The sequence below is a fragment of the Homarus americanus genome, unplaced genomic scaffold, assembly GCF_018991925.1.
Source record: "Homarus americanus isolate GMGI-L3 unplaced genomic scaffold, GMGI_Hamer_2.0 scaffold57719, whole genome shotgun sequence".
NCBI classification, from domain to species: Eukaryota; Metazoa; Arthropoda; class Malacostraca; order Decapoda; family Nephropidae; genus Homarus; species Homarus americanus.
In genome coordinates, this window is record NW_024721819.1 from 1 (window position 1) to 10,960 (window position 10,960).

At 47.8% G+C, this 10,960-nt stretch overlaps 1 protein-coding gene across 1 annotated transcript; it reads right to left on the reverse strand.

Annotated features, from left to right (window-relative positions):
* Positions 1-10,003: 10,003 nt before the first annotated feature.
* Positions 10,004-10,552, reverse strand: LOC121861865. Its single transcript, XM_042359759.1, has one exon. The coding sequence runs from the start codon at positions 10,550-10,552 to the stop codon at positions 10,004-10,006; it is 549 nt and encodes a 182-aa protein (XP_042215693.1).
* Positions 10,553-10,960: the final 408 nt, after the last annotated feature.

Here is a 10,960-nt window from a genome sequence, read left to right on the forward strand (position 1 = left end):
TATATCTCTCTTTTTTTTTAATACCTCTCTTCCTCTCCCCTATTTGTATTCCCTCCTTTCTACGTCCTCGCCTTTCTTCTCCTCTCTTGCTTTCTCTGTTTCTCTGCTTCTCTGCCTTTCTTTTTCACTCATTCCTTTCCCTCTTGCTTATTCTCTTTCTTAACTTTTCCATTTCTTTCTCGCTGTTCTCTTCGCCCCTCTCTTTTTCTCTATACGTCTCTCATCCTCGTTTTTCCTCTCTCTCTCTCTCTCTCTCTCTCTCTCTCTCTCTCTCTCTCTCTCTCTCTCTCTCTCTCTCTCTCTGCGTCTCTCCTTTCTTGTTATGTTAAGAAGTTAAGAGGGATGGTGGCGGCTGAGTGGGCCTGGTGGCAGCTGAGGTGGGTTGAGTGGGCCTGGTGGCGGCTGAGGGTGGGTTGAGTGGTGCTGGTCGCGCTGAGGTGGGTTGAGTGGTGCTGGTGGCGCTGAAGTGGGTTGAGTGGGGCTGGTGGCGGCTGAAGTGGGTTGAGTGGGGCTGGTGGCAGCTGAGGTGGGTTGAGTGGGGCTGGTGGAGGGAGACTCAACAGATGGTTGTTGTGGCGAGGCTAGGAGAGGGAGGTGGCGGCTCTTGCTCTCACCTGCCTCACCTCTCACGCCTGACACACAGAGAGAGAGAGAGAGAGAGAGAGATGCGTCAGGGTACATCCACACATTTTTTCTTCACTCTTCCTGTTCACATCTTTCGTTCGTGAGCCGGAAAGTCAAGTGAACAAGTCGACGATGAAGGAAGAGCAGTAGTAACCGGAATAAAAGCAGGAATAGGTGTGTGAAGGAAGAATGAAAGCAGGGATAGGTGTGTGGAGGAAGAATGAAAGCAGGGATAGGTGTGTGAAGGAAGAATGAAAGCAGGGATAGGTGTTTGAAGGAAGAATGAAAGCAGGGATAGGTGTGTGAAGGAAGAATGAAAGCCGGGATAGGTGTGTGAAGGAAGAATGAAAGCAGGGATAGGTGTGTGAAGGAAGAATGAAAGCAGGGATAGGTGTGTGAAGGAAGAATGAAAGCAGGGATAGGTGTGTGAAGGAAGAATGAAAGCAGGGATAGGTGTGTGAAGGAAGAAATGAAAGCAGGGATAGGTGTGTGAAGGAAGAAATGAAAGCAGGGATAGGTGTGTGAAGGAAGAAATGAAAGCAGGGATAGGTGTGTGAAGGAAGAAATGAAAGTAGGGATAGGTGTGTGGAGGAAGAAATGAAAGCAGGGATAGATGTGTGAAGGAAGAAATTAAAGCAGGGATAGGTGTGTGGAGGAAGAAATGAAAGCAGGGATAGGTGTGTGAAGGAAGAAATGTGTAATGAGACAAAATCTCACATGAAGAGGTAAGTTAGGAGGTTATAGTAGTAGAATATTATAGCGAGAGGAAATGGTAGCGTGTCTCGAGGGTGTGATGTCAACACTGTATATTAACACAGGCACAGTACAAGTGTAGTATATAAAACACCAATGCGTGTTACAGCTTTATTTTACTAGTTCAATAGGGGGGATTAATGGGGGGGTTTGTACACAGTTTATGATAGACTATGGTATTCTCGTATAACCTAACCTCACAATTAGAATGGGCACTTCACTAAGTCGATCGTTGGGGAGGTTCGGGATCACCGCACTTCTACCGTCTACACAGCCAGCACTTACTGTTACACGTTGAGTTGACAGCACTCTGTCGATGGACCCGCCTGAGACTTCGTTACACTTAGTGGCGGGCTTCTCTGGAGCGGGACTGGGGACGTGGTAGCTGGCCCTTCTTGGTTACAAGACACACTCTCTCTCTCTCCCTCGTGGGAGGGCTACGACATCCTATATATTGGGAGACGTCAGGTTGAGCTGATCTGGGGGGCGGCGAAGGGTCTCCTTACATTTGCCCTCGCTAATGTAGGGTCAGGTCTGGACTTTTTCTGTGACTAAAGTTGTTGTATATACTGGAGGAATCTTCTGATGAATGCTTGCCTGTTAACATCGTTGGTGGGGCCGTGTGACATGAGAGGCCCTGGTTGATTTATGGCCCCTTGACTTGGGCTGGAGGGTTACATTTGACCTGGCTAATGTGAGGTCAGGTCTGGACTTCTTCTGCGATGTAGGTTATTGTGTATATTGGGAGAGAGTGGGCAGGTGCCTTCTTACATGTTTGTTGGGGCCGTGTGACATGGGAAGGGGAGCTAGTTGATTTATAACCCTTGGGCAGCTGCGAGGATTACCCTACACTTGACCCCCCTAAAGTCGGGTCAAGTCTGGACTGTTTCTGAGCTGTGGTCTGACAACCCATCACTACAAATGAAAGCAGGGATAGGTGTGTGGAGGAAGAAATGAAAGCAGGGATAGGTGTGTGAAGGAAGAAATGAAAGCAGGGATAGGTGTGTGAAGGAAGAAATGAAAGCAGGGATAGGTGTGTGGAGGAAGAAATGAAAACAGGGATAGATGTGTGAAGGAAGAAATGAAAGCAGGGATAGGTGTGTGAAGGAAGAAATGAAAGCAGGGATAGGTGTGTGAAGGAAGAAATGAAAGCAGGGATAGGTGTGTGAAGGAAGAAATGAAAGCAGGGATAGGTGTGTGAAGGAAGAAATGAAAGCAGGGATAGGTGTGTGAAGAAAGAAATAAAAGCAGGGATAGGTGTGTGAAGGAAGAAATGAAAGCAGGGATAGGTGTGTGAAGGAAGATTGAAAATAAGAAAAAAGAGTGAAAATTGGAAGAAGTTGTGATTGAAGAATGAAAATAGGAATAAATGTGTGAATGACGAATGAAAGAAGAAATAGGGAAGTGAATGAAGGAATATTTATGTCCCAAGGCCTTAAGACACAAGTTGAGGCAATCTTGGGGTGGAGACGAACGCCAGACGCTGCTGAATGCCGGCGCTGGTGAAGCATTAGAGGAATGAATGACTCCTCCGCCCTCGAACCCCTGAGGAAAGAAATCGATGGGTGGCCAGGTAGATGTGGGTGGCCAGGTAGATGTGGGTCTCCCTTCTGGTCTCCTCCCTCCTGGTCTTCTCTCTCTTGATCTCCTCCCTCCTGGTCTCCTCCCTCTTGATCTCCTCCCTCCTGGTCTCCTCCCTCCTGGTCTCCACCCTCCTGGTCTCCTCCCTCTTGATCTCCTCCCTCTTGATCTCCTCCCTCCTGGTCTCCTCCCTCCTGGTCTCCTCCCTCCTGGTCTCCTCCCTCCTGGTCTCCTCCCGTCTCCATCCATCACCTGAGGTCATTTGTCTTCCTTAAATCCTTTATTTATATTTGACGCCAAAGTTTTTTTTTTTTTTTTTTTGGGGGTTTAGAAAGCAGGGAGAGAAAGGTTTAATTATTTCAGGTCTTCGGGTGTTTCAGGTCGTCATCTTCAGGTCCTTAGCTCCTTAAGGTCCTAATTTTCTTCAGGTATTCTTAAGGGTGGTCGTCTTAAGGGGTCGCCATCTTCAGGTCGTCTTAAGGGGGTCGTATTCTTCAGGTCGTCAGCTTCTTCAGGTGGTCTTACGGGGGTCGTATTCTTCAGGTCGTCAGCTTCTTCAGGTGGTCTTACGGGGGTCGTATTCTTCAGGTCGTCAGCTCCTTCTGGTGGTCTTAAGCCACTTCAGGGGTCGTTATCAGGGGGTCGTCTTTTTCAGGTCCTTAACTTCTTCGGGTCCTTTATTTTCTTCAGGTAGTCTTGAGGGGGTCGTATTCTTCAGGTCCTTAGATTCTTCAGGTCCTTATTTTCTTTAGGTAATCTTGAGGGGTTGTCATCTTCAGGTCGTCTTATGGGGTCGTCATCTTTAGGTCATCTTAAGGGAGTCGTCTTCTTCAGGTTCTAAACTTCTTCAGGTCGTCTTTTCAGGTCGTCTTAAGGGGGTCGTCTATTTCAGGGACTTAAAGGATGTGGCAAGTGTCTGGTGGTGGGGGAGGTGTCAGGGATGGGCCCTTGGGAGACGTAGCCTACCTGGATATTCTGCAGGAGAGAGAGAGAGAGAGAGAGAGAGAGGTGTTCCTGACTTGATCGTAGTTAAGTTTGTACGTCCATTCTTGTGTTGAACTGTCTTAACCTAGACATCCGGACTTTTGTTGGACTTAACCTTCACATCCGGACTTTTGTTGAACTTAACCTTCACATCCGGACTTGTGTATGACTTAACCTACACATCCGGACTTGTGTAGGACTTAACCTACACATCCGGACTTTTGTTGGACTTCCACCTACACATCCGGACTTTTGTTGGACTTCCACCTACACATCCGGACTTTTGTTGGACTTCCACCTACACATCCGGACTTGTGTTGGACACATCCGGACACATGCAGTAATATTTTTCACATCATGAATTCTCTTTAAGAACAAAACATCACCTAACCTCCAAAACACACCTGTAATTTACGTCCAAAACACACCTGTAATTTTACCTCTCAAGCACACCTGGTTATCACTTAGAGCCAAACACCTATATGAAAATAACCAATAAGAAGGCTGGGATTAATCTAAAGAGCCAATCAGAATCGAGATATACGCTTGAGAGGGTGTTTACGTGGACGAACGGAACTCGTAATTTGAAATAAGGTGAAGGGTGAGTTGAGGTGTTTGTGACGGCGGTAAGGCAGAGACCTCATTAAGTTATTTCTAAGTGAAAATACGGGAGAGATGCTGGGATAAGTCTTAAGTAGTAAGACGTAAGTGTAATTTAAGTAAGAGTTACGTAAGTTTTTTGGGAATCGTAAATTTGCAAGATTCATTTAAGGTGAAGCAACGAAACACTGAACCCGAAAGTGAATCCCGAGGCCAATAACGAACCCGATTGTATTTTTTTTTACTAAAATTACGGGTTTGGTTAACTTAGGTTAAGGGTGTGTTAGGTTAGGTTAGGGGTGTGTTAGGTCAGGTTAGGGGTGTGTTAGGTCAGGTTAGGGGTGTGTTAGGTCAGGTTAGGGGTGTGTTAGGTCAGGTTAGGGGTGTGTTAGGTCAGGTTAGGGGTGTGTTAGGTTAGGTGTATAATGTTAGCAATGGGTTAAACTAGATTCTCCTCCCTAGCTCCCCTCCAATTTCCCCCTCCTCCTCTCCTCTCTCTCTTTTCCGTTTTCTTTCCCTTCTCTTCCTCCTTCCCTCCTCATTCCCTCTCCAGCTCAAGTTTTATCTCGTAATTTTTAATTGTTGATATAATGGTGTAATTAGTTACCTTGTTACGAGCTTAAAGACCATAGTTGTTGAAGCGTAGTAATAACATTATAACAACAACAACAACCTCTGCCTTCCCGCCCTCCCTTTCTCCCCTTCTCCCTCCCTCCCTCCCCCCTTTCCTCCCCCCTACCATCAAACTTCTCCCCTACCTCAACTCCCCCCAACCTTACCTCTCCCATAACATCCTCCACCATCCCTCCCAACTTACCTCCTCTTCCCCCCTTTCCACCTTGTCTCCCCTCCCCACCCATCCTTCCTATCACTTCCTCCCTCCCACCTCTCCCTTCCTCCTCCCTGCTACCTTCTTATCCCTTCCTCCTCTTCTCACCTTACCCCTCTTTCTCCCCATATCTCTCCTCCCACCAACCCTCTTTCCCCCTCCCCCTCCTTCTCTTCCCACCTTCCCCCTTCCTCCCACCTTCCCTCCCTCACCCTCTCCTCCCCTCCCCCTCTCCTACCCTCCCCCTCCCCCTCTCCTGCTTCTCCTCCCAAAGGTGTTCCTACACAGTAAACCATTTACCTGAGGAAGATACTGCTTGAGCCCAGATGAAACCTAATTGTTAGTCCGAGATACAATCCTTTAAGCTGGGTGGTGGTGGTTGTGTACGGGTGGCTGTAATGGTGTTTATGGGGTTGTGGTTGTGGAGTAGTTGTGTGGGTGTATGGGTGGTAAAGTAGTGGTGGTGGTTGTGTATGGGTGGTTGTGTGATAGTGGTGTGGTAATGGTTATTGTTCTGTAAGGTTGATGGTACGATGGTTGTTATATACGGGTGATTGTGTAGTGTTGGTGGTTATGGAAAGGTTGTTGGGTTGTAGTGGCTGTGTAGAGAAGTTTGTGCACTGGCGATATGTTTAAAGCTGAATCATCCGGGTTCCGAAATTTGTGGGATCCGAAACTTCCGTCCTCCGGAATTTCGTGGGATCCGAAACTTCCTCTGTCCAAAACTTCCTGTGTCCAAAAATGTGGAGCCGAAACTTCCAGAAACGAAACATCTGGGTTCGAAACATACACGAGTGAAACATTGTTGTCCAAAACAGCGTGGAAGAGAAATTGAGTTCAGTTGGAGAGACGGAATGGTCCGCTGGTGAGTGAGGTGGTGAGGTGGGTGTGGTCTCTGTAGTGGTGGGTTGGTGGGTGGATAGGGCGGTGGATGGGTGAGTGGGTAGGTTGGTGTGGTCACTATGTTGTAGGTGGATGGGTGAGTGTAGGTTGGTGAGTTGGGTGGATCAGTGGGTAGAGATGATTTTGATTTTGCCGCTTGCAGCGGCTACTTTATTGTGCACCCCACACTCATCCTGTGAGCGGTAGCGCAAAAGGATTACAGAGTAGGGTTTACAAAGGGTCATAATAATTAACCCCGGTTGTCAGGATATTATGGCACCGAAAGTTACACAGCATTTCATTTACATTATTTGTTTAGTTCTATACATAAAGGGTAACTTATTCACAAATGCGTGAGAACAGGCGTGTGAGGCAGTATGTCTGGCCTCACACTTTGTTATTCACATTTACGTGGGAGGTATTCAAGCACATTGCGTATTTGGTTCTGTACATGAGAACTGATATAGTTACTGAGTGCAAAAAAGTGGATACAATCTTAATATGTCGGCTATCTTGCCATTAGAGATGAAGTGTTGTGCCATTTCACACACAGTGTGCTTGGACCTGTCCCTAAAAGGTTCTATCTTCACACAGTCGAGGACGTAGTGTTCAAGTGTGTGGCCATATGTATGGCCACACACTTTACATTTAGTTTTGTTTACATCTGCTTGAGGAACATACTGCCAAAGGTACTTATATCCTAACCTTAATCTAGCGGTTACAACATCTTGTAATCTAGTGATCTTGTTACTTGCTCCATATACATGTTTCACTTGATACATCTCATCATGGTAAACTATGGATCGACTAGTGCCTGTTTGCACTTGTCTACTTGCGTCAAACTCATCAATAAGTTCTTTCCTAATTACAGTTTTAAGGGTTCTTTTTGACAGACCCAAATTGTATTCAACGGTGTCTTTGTTAGACGCGAGTTTGGCGAGGGCATCAACTCTGTCATGTTTTATGAGGCCTATGTGAGAGGGGATCCACAACAGTTTGACCTTGACACCCCGGTCAACAAGGCACGCATATTTGTGTCTGGCTTCAGAGACAAGATCGTGACAACCTGAGTCGAGGGTACCAAGGGCAAGTAGTGAGGATAGAGAGTCAGTGATGATGAGACTGTCAGTAACAGTGGTTTCAATGAATTTAATAGCTGTGAGTATGGCAACTAATTCAGTTTGTAGAGTGGATGCCCAGTTGTTAATTCTAACTCCTTTCTCAATTATATTACCGTCAGGTTGAGTCACAACAATAGCACTTCCAGCCCTCCCACAGGCGGTGTTTAGAGATCCATCAGTGTAGATGGTCTGTGTGATATTATCATCAGTCTGTAGAGTGTGTATGTGTTCAAGGGCTCTCAATTTGGCAGTGTGTTGGAGATAAATGCTTTGTATAATTAATTTTTTAGGCGGATACGTCGGTATTGTGATATCGAAGGGAACTGTCCGCCAGGGTGGCAGGAAGCGCTGTTGTGTCTCAACTTTGTACAGGTGGTCTAGTCCAAATATCTTCATATGTGTAGCTGTAGTTTGGATCCATTTAGACTCAGTAGTCCCATGGTTCATACATTCTAGCAATTTTAAGGAAACAATGTTATCAGGATCACCACGCAGAAGCCTCAGGGCTATCATGAGGTTGACTTCAATTATTCTATCTTTAACAATGGGTATACCTAGTTCTTTCCTCATATTAAGTACTTTAATGCTCATGGGACATCCTAGGATAATTCTGAGGGCTTTATTTTGCATTTTCTCGAGCTTGTCAACGCCTTTCCCGTCACGAATGACCAGGGCTGGTGCGTGGTAATCTATCAGAGATCTTATATAGCATAGGTACATTGTTTTAACAATTCTAATATTAGCACCATAGTGCGGGCTGTACCCCGCTACACTTCTAAGAGGTCTCAGTCTGTCAGTACATTGGCGGGTTAGCTGTTGTATGGCAGGTAGAGTACAAGGGACGGAAACACCAAGATATTTAAAAGAAGAAACATAGTCAATAGTGTTGTTACCTATCTTGAACTTGGCGGGGCCGCGTTTGTTGTTACCAGCTTGTTTGTTGAACACCTTAGTTTTCTCAGTGGCGATAATAAGACCGAGGTTCTCACAGGCTGCGTATACATGGTTCAGGGTGGTTTGCATTTCACGATGAGTTTTAGTATGTATAAGAATATCATCATCATAGCTGATTGTGATATTGCTGGGGTTGTCTGGTATTAAATTTAATAATGCATTCATAAGAACATTGAACAAAGTGGGGCTAAGTGCTCCACCTTGAGGGGTACCAAGTTCCATATCCTTGACTTCACCTTTGTAACCCTGAAACAGTGCAGCAGCCCTTCTGTTGGTTAGGTAACCACTTATCCAGTGTAACAGCCTACCTCCTATGACCATTTTGGCTAGATCGTACAATATCAGTTGTCTATTGGCAATATCAAATGCAGTTTTTAGGTCAAGAAATGTGGTGTATCTGTGCCTTGTGTGTGTGTGTGTGTGTGTGTCTGCTGGTTATAAGAGATGGGAACCGACTATATCGTCACTATATTCAATAATGATAAGAAGAAAAAATAATATAGAAAAATAACAAAAGAAAGTAATTGACAAACACAGAGTCATGTGTGAGATGCGCCAATAGAGGCATTAATTTGTGTCCTTATGGCCCAGACTGCAGCCATTACCCGGTACGCCTCTCCCATGACCCAAACTGGGTCGTTAGGTTCGAGGTAGCTGGGGACGATAACTTCCACGTCATAATAACTTACGAGTGAGTGGAGGAAACGACCGCCAGCACCAACCACGTGCCTTCTCAAGGCTGGGCGGATGTACATAGAGTATGTGATAAGTTCTTGGCCCTTTTGCCTGAGCTTCTCGTCTGCAGCCATTGACTTAATGATCTTGCAGACGGCGCCGACCTGGTGCCTCACACCGGTCACAAGTAGTTTGGTTTCGGATGTTGGGTGAAGTGTAACATCCACCAAGTACTTGTACGAGAGGCGAGCCAAGTTAGCGCCCCCAGGGCCGACCACTGCTCCCAGGCAGGACTTGGGTACTGAGACATCCCACGATACCACCATGGGCTCCACCCGGCTCTTGGTGGGCTCCATCCGGCTCTTGGTGGGTTCCACCCGGCTCTTGGTGGGTTCCACCCGGCTCTTGGTGGGTTCCACCCGGCTCTTGGTGGGTTCCACCCGGCTCTTGGTGGGCTCCACCCGGCTCTTGGTGGGTTCCACCCGGCTCTTGGTGGGTTCCACCCGGCTCTTGGTGGGTTCCACCCGGCTCTTGGTGGGCTCCACCCGGCTCTTGGTGGGTTCCACCCGGCTCTTGGTGGGCTTCACCCGGCTCTTGGTGGGTTCCACCCGGCACTTGGTGGGTTCCACCCGGATTGGTGTGCTTCACCCCGCTCTTGGTGGGCTCCACCCGGCTCTTGGTGGGTCCCACCCGGCTCTTGGTGGGTTCCACCCGGCTCTTGGTGGGTTCCACCCGGCTCATGGTGGGTTCCACCCGGCACTTGGTGGGTTCCACCCGGCTTTTGGTGGGTTCCACCCGGGTCTTGGTGGGTTCCACCCCGTTCTTGGTGGGTTCCACCGGACCCACCCCGGGTGGTTCCACCCCTTTGGTGGTGGGCTCCACCATTCTTTGTGGGCTCCACCCGGCTCTTTGTGGGTTTCACCCCGTTCTTCTTGGTGGGTTCCCCACCCGGCTGTCCAATTGGGTTCCACCCCGTTCTTGGTGGGTTCCACCCGGCTCTTCAGTGGGTTCCACCCGTTCTTGAGTAAGGCTTAACCAGGTTCTTGGTGAGCTTACACCCGGCTCTTAGTGGAGTTCCACCCGTTCTTGAGTGGAGTTCCACCGTTCTTGTGGGTTCCACCGTTCTTGGTGGGCTTATCAGGTTCTTGGTGGGCTCCACCCCGTTCTTAGTGGGTTCCACCCCGTTCTTGGTGGGCTCCACCCCGTTCTTAGTGGGTTCCACCCCGTTCTTGGTGGGCTCCACCCCGTTCTTAGTGGGTTCCACCCCGTTCTTGGTGGGCTCCACCCCGTTCTTAGTGGGTTCCACCCCGTTCTTGGTGGGCTCCACCCGGTTCTTGGTGGCCTTGGTCCCTTTCTTGGTGGCCTTGGTCCCGTCCTTGGTGGGCTCAATCTTAGGAGTCCCCAAGTTGGCCTCCACCTTGGACCTGGCCTCCACCTTGGACCTGACCTCCTTGTCAGTGACCTTCCTCTTGAACTTGACGTAGTCGTACACGGCGGACAACAGAAGGAGGCTGTTCACCCCGACCATCACTCCAATGTAGAAGTCCATTACTTATCTTTGTTATTTTAATTTTTTGAATGTAATATAAAATTATTTATATTGAAAGAAATATTTAACAATGTTTTTAACAAAGAAAAAAATACAAAGTGAGATACAGAGAGAGACAGAGTGAGAGAGTGAGAGTGAGAGAGAGAGAGAGAGTGAGTGAGAGAGAGAGAGAGAGAGAGAGAGAGAGAGAGAGAGAGAGAGAGAGAGAGAGAGAGAGAGAGAGAGAGAGAGAGAGAGAGAGAGAGAGAGAGAGAGAGAGAGAGAGAGAGAGAGAGGAGAGAGAGAGAGAGAGAGAGAGAGAGAGAGAGAGGGAGGAGGGAGGGAGAGAGAGAGAGGGAGAGAGGGAGAGTGAGTGAGTGAGAGAGAGAGAGAGAGAGAGAGAGAGAGAGGAGAGAGAGAGAGGAGGGA

Bases quoted from the DNA above. Each gene is read 5' to 3' on its own strand.
- LOC121861865 (XM_042359759.1), bottom strand. From the start codon at position 10,552: ATGGACTTCTACATTGGAGTGATGGTCGGGGTGAACAGCCTCCTTCTG.